Raw genomic sequence first — 16568 nt, forward strand, 5'->3', positions numbered from 1 at the left:
CAGCAATCCAGTGTGTTTCATTTTAAAGGTTTATATGGGCCATATAATCAGTCCTGTCAGTAAAAGACCTGCTTCATGATTTTGGGCTATGGGCCATGATTGGTGAATTTTTACAAACTGAAAATAAATGAGAAAAATACTGGATTCTGCCGGTCTTGGTGCTGCATCGGTATGTGTTAGCATGCACTGCTGAGAAGACACTAGTGTCCATCCTCCGTATTAAATTTGGCAGGTTATAACAAGATATAGCCCTCTTGGGTGCTTCTTAAAATGTACAGACCTTTCTTTTCTTTAACAAAACTGGAATTCAGACCAGATAAATCTGCACCTTAGATCCTCTGCAAGGCATCTTTCAAAAGACTGTCAGCTCTGAGTAGTCTGTTTCTTGGCTCCAAAGTGGTGGTGGTGTAAAGGATAAAAGGGCTGTTTTTGCACTGTCCACTGAATGTCTGCTTTCTGTGAGAGAAGCAGCTTCACTGATTCTAGCCTTCAGGGCTCCAGGGATCTTTGCGATCCAAGCATATCAGTGGTTCATTTAGGAAAAACGTTCTCAAGGTTTTCAGTCTCTAAGGAAATATTTTAAATAGGCAGCTTATTCTCAATAGATTTCCTCCTGGCATTAAGCCACTTATTTTCTTTTAATATTTTGTTGAACATTAGATTGTATTCCTTGGAGCACAGAAAGTTTCTTTTCAATCTCTGAGACTTTAGCAGCAAAAGACTCAAATTGCAGCCAGTTGCTGTAATGCTATACTACAGTCTGTTTAGTGTAAATGTTAATAGTTTCATTGTGAGCAGCATAACTTATGGATTCACATATTGGCCTGGAAAGGGGATACACCCCAGAAAATGATGCTCATTAATACACCTCTACCTCGATATAACGCTGTCCTCGGTAGCCAAAAAATCTTACCGTGTTATAGGTGAAACCGCTTTATATCGAACTTGCTTTGATCCACCGGATTGCGCAGCCCCCCCCCCCCCCCCCCCCCCAGAGAACTGCTTTACCGCGTTATATCCGAATTCGTGTTATATCCGAATTCGTGTTCTATTGGGGTAGAGGTGTAAAAGACAGTTGTTCTGTGTTGGAAGCTGTATAAATTAGGTAAGTATGAGCACAAATGAATCTAACTAGCTTTAAAAATAAAGCTTGGCCCTACAGCCTCATTTTGAAAATCAGACCCTGGTTCTAAATTTTTGGATGCTATAATTAGCTAATATTTTCCAATTTTTTAATTTAAAATAATCTGTGAGTAAGCTTAGTGTCCATTGAAGTCAGACAAATTACAAGCTGTTCCAAAGCACAACTTTGCCTGTACATCACAGTCCTGATATATAGCATCCCTGCTACTCCAGTTCTGAGACTGCTGAAAATGGGGATTTGGATGAAAATACCAAATTAATTCAAACCTGAGACCCAAACCAGGATTTGAATATAGGGCTCTAGAGATAAAGGGAAAACTACGATTACACTGCACCATCCAGCTCCCACTATTATTTTGTTTTTTAAATTAATACTTAAAATTCACACACAAACAAAAGTAGCGTGGTTTACTTTGCTGGAAGGTAGAAGGCAAAAGTGCTTTTCTCATTCACTGCTAGTACATACACCTCAACCTCGATATAACGCTGTCCTCGGGAGCCAAAAAATCTTACTGTGTTATAGGTGAAACCGCGTTATATCGAACTTGGTTTGATCTGCCAGAGTGTGCAGCCCCGCCCCCCCGGAGCGCTGCTTTACTGCGTTATATCCGAATTCGTGTTATATTGGGTCGCGTTATATCGGGGTAGAGGTGTATATACATGGTAAACAAGTCACAGTAAGAAACCCACTTATACGCTCCCCACTGCTCTTAGAGAAAAAAATATGCACATATCCCCAGTACAACTGCAGAATTCTCTTAATCTGAGACTGGATCCATATGCCTTGAGCCTTGTGTCTTCAGTGTGACACATCGGGGAAGCCGGTTTATCTTTTCACGTCATAACTATTAGCCCTGTCCTGCGCATGCATCGAGGCTATAAATTCAACATGCACTACTTTTAGTCATCAGCTCCTTTCCTCCCAATGCATCTCTAAAATGCTGTGTGCCCAAGGGCTCAATGAACAACTGCTCCCCTGGCTAGGCTTAAGAATCTGCCTTTTTGTCTTTATTGAATTTAGGGTAATTTTTTTTTAGTCTAGGTCAGAAAGGAACTGACTGTTAGATGCACTAGTGTGATATTACTGCCTTTAAGGCATGTACATTATAGCCTTGCTCCAAGTCTAAAATCCTTGTCTAATAGAGCTATGAATCCACTCTCCCAATACCGTGTATCGTCTGTAGATTAGATAGACAATATTACCTTCAGAAAATGCTACTTACAGGTAATAGATTCTCCTGTGTCTCATTTCCATTTCTTAATGAGCTTCCAGCACCAAAGTTCCTTTACAAAAATCTCTTAATCAAATTACTGAGAGGTGTTGCTGTAGAATAAGACTCTATCGATACCACAGTACAGGCTAATTCTGCTGAAATGCCCTAAACATTTGGTGTGTATGGTGCAAAAGCAGCATTAATGGGTACTTATAATCTCTCTCTTCCCTGGCCCTGAAAACCATTCTAATCAGGAACATAAATAAACTATATGAGGGTTTGTGCATTGAAACCATTGTTGAACTTGGATGTATATGAACAAAAACGTGGGCCAAGGCCTCTCCTGGAGTTCTACTCTGCGGCACTGTTCACAGAATAGTGGAATGACTTCACTGCAGCTTAGTTTCAGGGGAGCCAAGTTTTTGGTGGAAAACTCCTTCCCCGCTTTCCAGTTGCTGTGTGAGGGTTTCTTGCAGGGACTTGCCAGAATATTGCCCCTTGATGTAATCAGATTAATCATTTTTAAATTAGTATTGTTGTCACTGGAACCTTTTTAGATGCCTCTAGACAAAAGATTAAATTCTGACGTCTGTTGCCGGAGGCAAACTGGCGAGGGGAGCTGAGCTGTGGTGTGGTGTGGGAGCATTCTGCCTGCATGCCTCTGTCACTCCTGCTGTTGAATTCTAACAGGCACAATGCAAGGGGTTCCTGGCCTTGCTCCCAGGTTGGCTGGCCAGCCCTCTTGGAGGTTTGGAGTGCTACTGGATAACACTAGACAGTGGGTTTACTCGTGGAGTGTTAGTAGCAGCATTCTGACTGGGTCCAGGGGAGGGTAGGAAATGGGGAAAGAAAACATTCTTGGCACCCTCCTCCTTCCCCATGGTACATCAGTGAAGGACAAAGCAGTATTTAGCCTACAGTGTAATAGTAAATCTTTTTATTGTTATGCCAGACAGGGTCTGCCCTGCTTAGCAAGAGGGGTTTTTTTCATGAATGCAGAAAAAGATCATAAAATAGTAGGAAATAAAAATAATCATTAAATGGAAAAATATGACAGGCACAATGGAAATATGGCTTGGGGAGGGGGAAAGGTGTTTGCAGAAAGGGGCTAAATTAGCATTTTTGTACAGTTCAGAAGGATGTGCAGCAGTGTTGGAATGTAAAAATTCAGATTTCAGTGTACTATGTATGAATTATTTCTGTTTTTTGTGTTAACTCCCTTTTGATCTTACTGGATAAATCTAATCCAATGTTTGTTACTTTGTATTACAGGCATTTTTTATTTTTCTTTTAAGACATGTCACTGACTTATTTATGCATGTTTCATACCACATTATTTTTGTGCTACATTTTCACATCGTTCCATACTTTGTATAGTTTCTTGAAAGAACAGAGGAAACCATGACGCAAGCTGGAGATTTTGACAATAAGAATGCAGAGAGCTGTCAGCGTTCTGAGAGGACCAGTGAGGTAGGATTGTGTCAATATCATTGTATAATATTTCTACCAGAGAGTTACATGTTCTGGGTGCACAATTACAGCTATTAACTATATATATTCCAGCTGGGTTTCTTTTTGCTGTATGTTTAGAGTATACAAGTCTAGCCTCTGGAATTCCCTGTAAGCAGGTAGAGTCCCCTCCATGCTCTGAACAGAGGATACTCTCACTGGATATAATGCAAACACCTTTTCCTGTTTGATTTTTTTCTTAGCTTAAATAACTATAAATCATAAACATCAGCCTAAGTTTTCTCCTCAAGTTTGTCTGTTCCTAGGTTTTTCCCTGCAGGATCTCCTCTGTCCCAGTCCCTAGTTCCCTTTGATCCAGAGAGATACTCAGCCTCTCTTAAAGGGCCTGATCCCAAGTCCCTTAAAGTAAGAGGGAGTCTTTTGATTGTCTTTAGTGGCCTGTGTAATCATGCCTGGAGCTTGGCTGGAATTAATAAGATCCACCTGCTATTATGACTGAGCAAAAATTACTGTGCATCTTTGTATAGGTTTCAAACACCTGATGTCAGGGTGACTCAACAGAAAACCTCCATTCCTGTTCAGGGTCCTAGAATCTGCCATCCTTTTTTACTGGCATTCAAAAGAGATATCGTATATTGTGAAAAACACATAACTAAGATAAATACCATGTTTTCCGTTCAGTTCAAAATAGTAATATTTTTAAAAAATGACAATGTGATGTGCCTCAAAATGTATAACTTTTACATATCCCTACTTATCTAGGCATGTCCTCAGTTGCCTTTGGATCATCATCTTGATCTGGATATGCAGGTAAATGATACAATATAAATAGCCTCTCATTGTGTGTGGAGAAGCTTGTAGTAAGTATGTACTTAAATCTCTCAGTGCTAATGGCTCCAAAGTCAACAGGGTTCATGATGAATGGGCCCAATCTAAATCGTATTGAAATAATTGGAAAGACTCCCATTGATGTAAATGAGAGTTGCATCATGCCCCATGTGTGTGCATCCTGAGTGTGGATCTGTGGAAGTTACTAATTCAGAGAAAAATAGCTCTGCTTCATGAAATAGTCTTTGCAGATCTTAAATGTGCCATGCTTTGTAAGCTGTGGAACCATTTAAAAGACTAAAAACTTAGTTTTTTTGAGCGTGCATCAGGATGTTCCAAACCACAGTTATGAAATGGCCTTTCATAACTGTCATCCTCTGAGTAGTTACAGAACCAGCTCTGATCCTTAGTCATTCCCTTTTTGCTGAGTTCTTTACCCAGATTGCCTCTGCAGATTCGCACTGGCCCTCTGTATTTCCCACTTCTTCACAATCTTATACTTAGATTTCATCAAGGTGGAGAGGTATTGAAGGAACTTGATCGGAGAAGTCTTCTAGTACTGCAGTTTGGAATGTTTGGGTTGCTGACTGATGTACCCTTTAATGGGTTCTACTGCTTTTGGTAGTTCTGTGGCTTCTGAGATAGGTTGTACAGCTGATGCATGCTATGGCAATATGTTTGGAGAATTTTAGAGTCAACTAACCCAATTTTACACACACAAGAATGGTAATTCTAAACACTTCAGACCATATTCTGCCCTTGGACATTCATACTAACTGGGCCTGCACACGGGCATCAGAGGGCAGAATTTTATATTTAAAGACACGTGATTCAAATGTGAACTAATCATGGAATGAATTACAATGTGGGGGCCACATACCAACAGCTTCATTAGCCAGGAGAGCATTCATAGATAAACACCATCAGGGAAATCTACTTCCTGCTAAACAACTGATCTCTATGAATTAACCATATCAAATTGATGTTCATTAGTTCCTGTATTAATAAACAGTAAGTTGAATGTCTGTGACTGCTTTATAATGTAGATTAAGACCATCAAAGCTTACAAACCATGATTATGAAAAGATTGCAGCCCTGAACATAATAGAGCTGCATACCTGCCTAATAAGAAAACATTTGCAATTTTTTTCCCAACAGATAGCTCCTTCAGACTATTCAGATGGTTTCTGCAAAGATAGACATTATAGGAATCCAAATAAGCCTCGGTTTGAACATGATATAGCTGGCAAACACTTTGGCAGAATAGAGATGAGTGAACATGAAGTAGAAGAGATGAGCCTGCTCACATCTCTCTTAAATGAAAATGGAACATCTGTACTTGAATCTAGGTAAGCCTGAGGGATAGACACTACTTTTGACAGTATTTCTATTTGAGGAGAGAATAAAGTAATTTTGCTAAAGTGAATTTAGATAATGGCACTGTCTAATTTACCTGAGAGATTGGCAAGGCTCCTTCAGAGCCATTTCAGTCTATCATACAATTAAGTAATTACGAAACATACTATCAGTAGGAAGACATCCTTATGAAAAATCCATTACAAGAAAAGTTTCTCTAAAGATATTGCTTCATAGAGCCTTACCATGGGAACTGATCTTTTTCAGGATGTGGGACTGATAGTGTTAAAGGGCTAAAATAATAATAATAATACGTTGTGCTTTTTTTTTTTTTTTTTTTTTAATCCAAGTATCTCAAAGCACTCTACACACAGTGAATTAAATGGAAAAAAAACCCCAAACACTGCACTGGTGTAAGAAAGTTGTGTGTGTGAAACTGGGGAGAAGTGACTTGCCCAAGATTATTCAAGAATGGTAGAGCAGCCTATATAACCCCATAGTTCTGATTCTCAGTCCCCTGCTTTTAAATATGCCACTAGTCAACACTGCATCCTTCAATAGGAATTTCTTTAACCCCTGTGGCCTTAGGTTGGAAGCTGAGGTTAGAGTATGGTGGGAAATAAAATAATGCCTTTAACCGCAAGTACCTTTCACTGTAGCTGACGGATCGGTGAGCTTGTTTTGCTTGCTTGTGAGAATACTTGTTTTTACTGACATCACTGAAAAGGAAGTTTACAGCTTTGACTGTTTTACCGCAGCATCAGTCCTTTAGCTTTTTCAACAATACATTAAATCTCTTTTAAAAAAAACCCACCAAAAGCGTGAGTTTTAGAATAGGGTATTTTTAAATTGTTTTTTTTTTTTCAAATATATGTAATTTAATGTTAAATAAGAGCAGATGGCCCTCCAATGGTTCTCTGGCTGCATTCACTCTCAGAGCTGAGGTGAACTTCGAGTCATTCAGTCTGCCCTTGTGCAGTTCACTTCAAATAGAGACCCTCAAGTGAGTTACAGCTTTGAATTTATTCCACAGTCTTACAATGTTGTGTATAGAACTCTCCATGCTATCCTTTTACTGTAGTTGGTCACACAGGAAAATCTACAGACAAAAGACTGCTGGAAATAATTACCTGTTCCTCAGCATGCACCCCAAAAGAGCAGTAAAGATATAATGTTGTTAATAATATTCACTTCATCTAAAGATTTCAAAGCACTTTACCAATACAACTGATTGATAAAGGTTCACAGCATCCTTGTGAAGTAGGTAAGGATTATCCCCACTTTACAGATGGAGAAACTGTGGCACAAAGGTGAAAATGACTCATTCATAAGTGAGTAGCTGAGTTGGAACTAAGGCCGTGTCTGCACTAGGAACACTTTATGGGACAAAGCACTCCTACAGCTGTTGGAACTACACTGGCAAAGCTGTGCTTTGTACAGGTATAGAAAAAAAACAGCCCCCATGAGTGAAACACGCTATATCACAATGAGTTATTTCAGAGGTCATCAACATCATTCCTTTAGCAAACCAGGAAAGGTTTGTGGAGAGTGATGTGAACTACCTTCCTCATGCAATGTTCTCAGTGGTCCCACCTCCAGGAGTTCAAAGCCCAAACTCTGATCCATCATGTGGCACGGCATTAAACTGCCTATAGGCAGCTACACAAGCCCAACATCTGTCTTCTGCATTTGAAATCAGTTCTACAGTTGGGTCTACTCAACCAGTCCTATGTTTCTACATTACTATTCAAGCCAGCCAAGAAATGTAAATGATTTTAGTCATCAAGAAAATACTGAGTGGCAGATGAGACAATATTACTGTCTTAAAAGATGAATATATAATGTTGTTTTATTTCTTAACTTTACTTAAAAGTCTGGTAATGAGCAATTCTTTCACAGTCATCTTTAGCACTCTTGTGTGTAATCTTTTCTGTGTCCTAGAATAAATTACCAGATTGACTATGATGAGGCTCTGCTGTTGGGTAACTTAATTCTCATTAATGATATTAGATGCCAGAAAAAAAGACATAAAAAGCGTAGTTAGCATCCTCCATTTCAAATGCCAGCTGTATAAATGCAGTTGTTTTTAAATGCCTGTTTATATGTTTAGCGGCACAAACAGTTCTTGATTGGACACATTAAATCAGATGTAGAATTTGAGGGTTGTTTATAATCTAATGTCCCTTGTTTAGCTTCTCTTTCATCTTAAAATATAGCTTTCCAAACTGTGGTCCACTTGTTATCTGTGGAACACTTGCTGATGGTCTGTGGAGAGCAAGACTGTCACATTCTACTGGCTGCTTCTGCTTTTTTCCAGTTTCTGCATTTTACTAAAAGACAGCTGACTATATATGAAGGCCCAGATTTTTCAAAAGAACTCAGCACTCAGCAGCTCCCTTGTTTCCAATAGGCACTTCATGAAGATGCCTATAAGGGAGGGTAAGATCTTGAAAATCTGGCCCTACATACTCTCCTGATTTTATTTTATGTAAGCAATTGCTGTGGTTTCCACAGGTTTGTTATATGATCACAAATGGGAGGAGGGGATGTGATCTACATGATCACAAATGGGAGAGAGAAGTGTCCACAAGACAATCTCTCTATGAAAAAGTTTGAGAAGCTCTGCTCTAAATCTACCGGAGGAGTCTACAGTATATCATGGCTCTACAAAAGTGTTCCTTAGGAGGTGTTCTTGTTTCCTTAAACAAAAAAGCAAAACGTGTTTTTTTTTTTTTTTTTTCTCTCCCTGCATAAAGCAGACAAGAACAAATGAAAATCGTAATTGCACTGTTAGATCATCTGAGCACAACTGAGCAAGAATGTTCAAGTGAAGATATAGAGAATAAGGATGAAAAAGATCTTAGGCAAATGATTATTCAACTAAGAGCTGAACTGAGACATTTCAAGCAGGTCAATAAAATCTTAAAGCACCAAGTAGAATTGAAATCAACTTTTGATGGAAAAGAGAGGCTTTATCCAGATACAGCTCCACAGGTTAATAAGGATATTGAATGGTTAAAAGTGGAATTGAAAGATACAGCTACACAAACAATGACTATAGAGGGTAATGTCATGAGACTCAAACATGAAGGCAAAAGAGGAGAGACAGAAGAAAAAACAAAATACTCAAGATTAAATGCAGAACCTCAACAAGAAAATGCGTATGAGAAGGGTGAGCAGCATGAGAGACTTTCTGTTACAAGTAGAACAAATAAAGTAAGTTTATTTGAGATTCCCTTTTTAACAGTTCAGGGCAGACGTAGAGATGAGAAGTGTATTTCATTTCTGAAGTTAATCTTGTTTTTCGTGTAATTTTAAAAATAAGTAAAAGGGATTTGTGCCAAATATATTTAAGATAATTGTACTTACTGTACAGTGCCTTTCATCCTATACTTCAGTGTGCTTTAGAAATATTAATTAATTAAGCCTCAAATCTCGCAGGACTTGATACCAGTAAATATCGTATCAATTTTACAGGTGAATAAATTATGGCATATGGGTCTTGATTTTCTACTGCCTTTTTACTTGGTGTAGTTGTTCATGAGAATGTAAAGTGTTTGTGAAAGTATACCATTCTGACTTGGTACTGTTTTAAGTCTAAGCAGAGAATTAGGCCTGAAGAATTGAAGAGACTTGCCTAATATCTCACAACAAGCAGTCCTGAGTCCCAGTCCTCTGGTTTAAATGAACTTTTTACATTGCCTCTTATTCTTAGACAAGTACAGTCACATTTTCAAAACTGGCCTCTAAAACTGGGTACTCTAATTTTCGAGTGCAGAGTACGTTTGCATGTGTAAGTCAGGTGTTGGACACCTAACTGCCTGATCTGCACATGCATATAGCTTATGGCTACAAAAATTGTGCATACATTGGTGTGAAAAATTGTGTCTACAAAAATGTATATATGTATAGTTGCATCAGCAACTTTAGAAGCTCTGTTTCGTTTCTCCAATTTGGACAACTAGGACACATTTAGGGGAAGTCCCCAAAAGGTGCCAGGATGAAAATGTGACAATAGATTATTATTTATTACGAGACTTAAAAAAAAATCCAATAACGCTACCATACCAGTGTTGGGGTAAAGAGAGGAAGAAATGAAGAAAATACCTTCTGGACTTTGTAGAGAAGGGGTGGGCAAAATTTTTGGCCCGAGGGCCACATCTGGGTATGGAAATTGTATGGTGAGCCCTGAATGCTCACGAAATTGGGGTTAGGGTGCAGGAGGGGGTGAGGGCTCTGGTTGGGGGTGTGGGCTCTGGGGTGGGACCAGAAAGGAGGAGTTCAGGGTGCGGTAGGGAGCTCTGGGCTGGGGCAGGTGGTTGGGGTGCAGGAGAGGGATCAAGGTTGGGGCACAGGAGCGGGTCAGGGGTGCAGGCTCCAGGCAGCGCTTACTGTAAGCAGGTCTTGGAAGCAGTGGTATGTCCCCGCTCCAAGTCCTATGTGGAGGTGCAGCCAGGTGGCTCCGCATGCTGCCCCATCTGCAGGCGCCGCCCCTGGAGTTCCCATTTGCCCCAGTTCCCGGCCAATGGGAGCTGCGGGGGTGGTGCTTGGGGTGGGGGCAGCGCGCTGAGCCCTCGGCGACCCCTAAACATAGGAGCTGGCGGAGGGGGGACATGCTGCTGCTTCCGGGAGCCTTGGTACACATGCGTGGAGTGGTCTCTGACCCTGCTCCCCGGCTGGAGTGCGGGAGCAGAGCAAGCCCCAGACCCCGCTCCCCAGCAGGAGCTTGAGGGCCGGATTAAACAGGCTGGAGGGCCGGATGTGGCCCCTGGGCCATAGTTTACCCACCACTGTTGTAGAGGGTTGAGAGGATTCTCTGTGGAAAGAAACAATGAGTTAGGGGAAAGGCACAGAGATCCAAAAGGAACTAGTGGTTAGAGAAGACAAATGAGATGAGTATATATTCCTCAAAGGCGCACACAGTCTAGACTTAACAGATATACTTTTAGATTAAAGGCCTTTACCAGTAGACAGTCAATCTTCCGTCTTGGTTCCATGCCCTAGAAGACACATGGCACAGGGCTTTGGATTAATAAACAGCACTTACCTTTAGAAAATTATAAGGGCCTGGGCCAGGAGGATATCTCATTTCCCTGTGAATGCTCAAATTCTTTGCAAGGATATCGCTGTCTTGTTTCCAAAATTACATAATATAGCACTTAATTGGTATGCACAACGTTTTACTAGTATTTTTTTCCTGGTAATCTTGTTTATTTCCCCTTACCAAGTATCTCATACCCATTACCAAATCCCATGTTTTATTGCATCTATCTTTCAGAGTGATTTCATTTATCCATTCAAGAAATCCCGTTTACCCATTCCATTAAAATCATCTAGATCATTAGGAAACATTCCTTTAACCTCCTGTACACAGAAGCCAGACATGCATCTGCAGCACAGGCTCATGGCACTTGATGAAGGTCTGAAGGAATGTAAAATACAAAACAAACAACTTCACAAAGAGTTATCTTTGAGCGGATCTGTAATTGAAAATCTGCAAGAGAAGCCCGAACAAGAAAGAGTATTGGTGAGAGGTAAATAAACATTTTGCATTTAAAGAGCAGATAAAATAACATCTAGTACTGCTTGAAATATTTTCTTCTTTTCTTATAGTGGAAAGAAAAAATAGATCACTTTTACATATATACAATACTGCTTAATCTTACAATTTGCTTGGGGGACAAATATATATCCTAAAAATACTTAGTGTTGTTTTTTTTTTAGTTAGAGTTGTCTTTGCAGCCAAAACATAATGCAACTTGGTATGCAATGAAAGTGCATGGTATACATGGCATAAAATACATAATAAATGATAGTCTCATAGCACATTTATATAAATATGGGTTACCCTAAATATTCATTTACAGGATTCCAAACCTAATGGAAAACATGGAGAGATGAAAGTATAGATGCACTGTATTTGTTCATGTTTCAGAGGGGTAGCCGTGTTAGTCTGTATCAGCAAAAACGAGGAGTCCTTGTGGCACCTTAGAGACTAACAAATTTATTTGGGCATAAGCTTTCGTGGGCTAAAACCCACTTCATCAGATGCATGGAGTGGAAAATGCAGAGGCAGGTATAAATACACAGCACATGCAAAGATGGGAGTTGCCTTACCAAGTGGGGGAGTGGGGGGTCAGTGCTAACGAGCCAATTCAATTAAGGTGGAAGTGGGCTATTCTCAACAGTTGACAAGAAGGGAGGGAAATCACTTTTATAATGCTAATGAGTGCAATGTAATCATGGTGGCCCATTTCAAACAGTTGACAAGAAGGTGTGAGTATCAGCAGGGGGAAAATTAGTAGTTGTAGTTTGTATTTCTTCATGTTGCATAAGTGAATGTACCTGATTTACCATTGATCAGTCAAGGTGTCAAATGGTTTTTTTTCCAGTTTAGTGAGATTAATTTAAATCTAACCATAAACAAAATACCTATATCTGCAAAGTATTACAAATTATAAGAGAATTGACTATATATATTATATAAAGATGCAGAATGGTGAAAAAGTACATTTAGCTGTAAGATCAATAACTTGGGATGGTGGAAAGGCACGGCTAGAGGGGAAGAGAGATGTTTTAAGGATGTGAAATGAGAGAGAGTCAGAGTTATAAAGTATGGTGTGTTCTACAAGGCAACCGCTTTGGAGTAGAAGGCTCTCTCCCCAACAGTAATGTTGTGGAAAAGGACAGTGATGACCCAAGTGCTTAAGTGAGTGTATAGGGGAGTAGAATTGGAACAAGGGACCCTATCCCACTCCTATTAATAATACTAATACTTTGCTCTCATCTAGTGTTTTTCATCAGTAGATCTCAAATCACTTTACAAAGGAGGCAAGCATCATTATTTTACAGATGGGAAAACTGAGGCATAGATAGGGAAATGACTTGCCCAAGGTCACCCAGCAGGCCAGGAGCTGAGCCAGGACTAGAACCCAGGTCTCCTGATTCCCAATCCAGTGCTCTATCAACTAAGCCACAGTAATACCATGCACATAGTGCTTCCCTTTATTATTTGTTTGTTTTTATTAAAAAGGATGGGAGTTTGGTCATTAACTTCAGTGGGAGCAGGATCTAGCCCATGGTCTGTGAAGTAGGCAGGAGTAAAGTTCCATGGAGAATTTTAAGAATGAAAGTACCGTAGCTTTATATTGGATTCTGAAATGAAAGGGCAGCCATTGGAAGGTTGCAGTCCTTTCGTCCCCTATACTCGATTATTTTTGCGTGTATGCCAATATGGGTAGCAGCAGTCTGCACTTGCTGGAATCCCAAGACCTGGGGCTCACAGAGGTTGTAGAGAATGAAGTTAGAATCATTGCTTAAATTGGTGAAATTATTTATCTTCATTGTAAACGTACACAAAAAATAAAAAATAAAACACTAAAAATCAATTGAGTATATAATAAGTGTACTGACTGCTTGCATGTGTTCATCATGTGATGCAGAATTTTGTGGTAAGATCTTCATCGGGGGTAGGAAGCCGTGGACATTCAAATTTATAGTAATTATCTTGATAGTTAATTTATGTATTTGAAAAATATGTGTTTAGACAATTTCACATGATCTGCATATTTGTGTTTTTATGTTTACTACTGCAGTTCTTTATATGGCTTCACCATTCTGAATTGTTGCCGCATCACTTGTTTTACTATCCTACTTTTTTAAAGTCACTTAGCTAAGTTTTTTTCCCCTTATATTTCTCTAGCTGAATCATTGGTCAGAATGGATTGCAAAGAGATCCAGGTGGATTCACAGGCTGTTGGATTTGATACTTATGACAAGAATGAAAATAAGATGGTCATGGATCAGAGAACCAGTCAAGGTAGAGCATGGACACAAAGTGATAATGAGAAAGCAGCACTATGAAAGCTACTAATCTTAAAATATATTGTCATATTGTTTTCTGTAAATAATTATAGATAACTTACTCTACTGTAGATAATTGCCCTTTTTTACCATTACTTGTTGGTTTTAAATATTGTTTACTTAATTAGTATAGAATAATGGTCCCCAAGTTAGTGTCTTAAGGGTTATGTTTTTAGAAGGGTCACATGAATTTATGAGCACAGTTTCCAATAAAAAATAATGAGTTGTGTACCTAACTCCCAAACACTGTACTGCAAACCTCCTCAGTTCCTCTGATCCATTCGGTGAATTAAATATGTTCATTACTGTGCACTTGCCACACTGTTATGAAATGCAAGGAGGAAGCAATAGAACGATAGCATTCTGCTTATCTGAATTATTTGAAGGCATTTGGCTTAGTTGAAACCTAACTGAATCATTGAATGAAAATGTAAATGGGGTTAATTCCATGTACTATGTGCTTCTACATAATCCATTTGTCTTTTTGAGAGGGCTTGAATGACCTCTTTATCTAGTTGCATACAGAGTGCTGAATAGGAGACTAATTCTGGAACCCTTACTCACGTGTGTAGTCCCCCTGAAGTCAGTCAGTAAGGGATTGCAGGATATACATTTATTACCTGTGTGTGGTACATTAAAGTGTGCTAGCAGTTTCTGCTTTAAAGAGCAACTAATGCCTTATGAAAAACCATAACAAGCATTCTAATTAAAAACAATACTACTTCCAATTTTTCTGGTTTTCACCCCCTCATATTCTTTAGTTCTATATATATATATATATATATAGAGAGAGAGAGAGAGAGAGAGAGAGAGAGAGAGAGAGAGAGACACACACACACACACACCTATCTCATTGAACTTGAAGGGACCCTGGAAGGTCATCGAGTCCAGCCCCCTGCCTTCACTAGCAGGACCAACTACCAATTTTTCCCCAGATCCCTAAGTGGCCCCCTCAAGGATTGAACTCTCAACCCTGGGTTTAGCAGGCCAATGCTCAAACCACTGAATGTGAGCTGAGGGGTGAAAACATTGTCTACTATCTGTTCTTATCAGTTTAATATCTGATATGTCCTTTATTTGAGCTTAAGAATTCATCTGGTTTCGCTGTTTGTTCCTCACCTGAATTCACAACCTTCTGGGACATCTTAATCATTACAGCAACCAACTGCAAAGTCACAGAGGATTGTCTTTCTGGTGGAGAATAAGTAGGAGTAGCTAGTGAACTCTTAAGAAATGTATCTTATTCTTCTACTCAGGATCTCTCCATGAATCCTGGTGCAATGACGTTTTCTCAAGTGTATTGCTGTCTTGTGACTCAATAGCATTTAGAATTTTGAACAACGTAAGTAAGCAGATGCAGCAATCGCAGAGCATCATCCTGCCCTTCAGTGCACATGGGATAGATAGCGCAATGTAATCACCTAATTTCTTGCCCAACCTTGGATTCAGCTTGCAGAGTTATTTTTATTTGCTTGTGCTCATTCTTGGCTCAGGCATCCATATTCATTCCACTCCATTCTTTTTAGGAGTCCATTGAGTGAGACTTTGGATTGATTTACGGCTCAATCCTGTGAGATGCTGAGCATCTGCAATGCCCATTGAAGCCAGTGGTAGTTGATGGTGTTAAGCACATTGCAGGATTAACAAATTAGAATGAAAGATCCTTTCTGAATGTATCCACTGGTGAGCGAGGGGATTTTACAGTGCTGTTCCTCCTGTCAGTATTGCCTATTTCCAGTCCCTGTGGAGGAGGCTTTTGAACCTCCTTGTTCTCACCTCAAGAAAGTAGACAAACTCTATGATAGCCTTAAGACAGTACAAACAGTTGACAGGCTCCCTCACACTAAATGGAATTACTATAGGCAGGGGCAGCTCTATGTATTTTGTCGCCCCAAGCACGGCAGTCAGGCGGCTTTCGGCGGCACGCCTGCGGGAGATCCGCCGGTCCCGCGCCTTTGGCGTACCTGCCGCAGGACTGGCGGACCTCCCGCAGGCATGCCGCCGAAAGCCGCCTGACTGCCGCCCTCACAGCGACTGGCAGGCCGCCACCGCGGCTTGCCGCCCCAGGCACGCACTTGGTGTGCTGGTGCCGGGAGCCGCCCCTGACTATAGGGTCTTCACAGTACGTTGTCTGTAGTTGGCTTGTACAGCCAAAGGGCCAGATACACACTATCTAAGGAAAACAGAACTGATCTGTCAACAGAACTGATCTGTCACCAGTCCTTCAGAATCCTTCATTATTTTATCAGCAATTTCCAGGCTTAGGTTTTTCTTCATTTCCATTTGACAGTTTGCCACTGAGATCATAGGATTTATGCTTTGGGTGCCCTGCTTCTAGAACAATTTGGCTTTACCAGTATGTTATGCTTGTCCAGAAATATACATGTAAGGGGCCCTAGTCTTGCTTCAGGATGCTCCAGAAAGAGGGAGGTAAACAATCTCAAAATATTGGTGATCTTTTGCAGAGCTAGCTTGATAGTAGGACTCTGTTTCCTGGTAATGGGAAAACTCCAGTCCCCTAGCTACTTATATGTACTCTCCCTACCCCAATAAATGTAGAATATATGATGTATAGAAGTATAAAATTTGTACTGGCATGAATCTCTGGTGATGGCATTACCCATGAGTGGCTTAGCTAAATGTGAATTGTTTAGGGCATCCCAAATGAGTACCAATAAAATCTTTAACACTGCG

At 40.1% G+C, this 16568-nt stretch overlaps 1 protein-coding gene across 1 annotated transcript in view; it reads left to right on the forward strand.

Annotated features, from left to right (window-relative positions):
* Positions 1 to 16568, forward strand: part of CDK5RAP2 (CDK5 regulatory subunit associated protein 2) — a 100721-nt gene that overhangs the window by 49365 nt on the left and 34788 nt on the right. The window contains exons 19-24 of the mRNA XM_065418586.1: positions 3735 to 3827; positions 4590 to 4637; positions 5814 to 6004; positions 8768 to 9227; positions 11290 to 11545; positions 13714 to 13830. Of these exons, the coding sequence (XP_065274658.1) occupies positions 3735 to 3827; positions 4590 to 4637; positions 5814 to 6004; positions 8768 to 9227; positions 11290 to 11545; positions 13714 to 13830 (1165 nt within the window). The remainder of the gene's footprint in view (positions 1 to 3734; positions 3828 to 4589; positions 4638 to 5813; positions 6005 to 8767; positions 9228 to 11289; positions 11546 to 13713; positions 13831 to 16568) is intronic.

This window comes from Emys orbicularis, chromosome 18, assembly GCF_028017835.1.
Source record: "Emys orbicularis isolate rEmyOrb1 chromosome 18, rEmyOrb1.hap1, whole genome shotgun sequence".
In the NCBI taxonomy this organism is placed as follows: Eukaryota; Metazoa; Chordata; order Testudines; family Emydidae; genus Emys; species Emys orbicularis.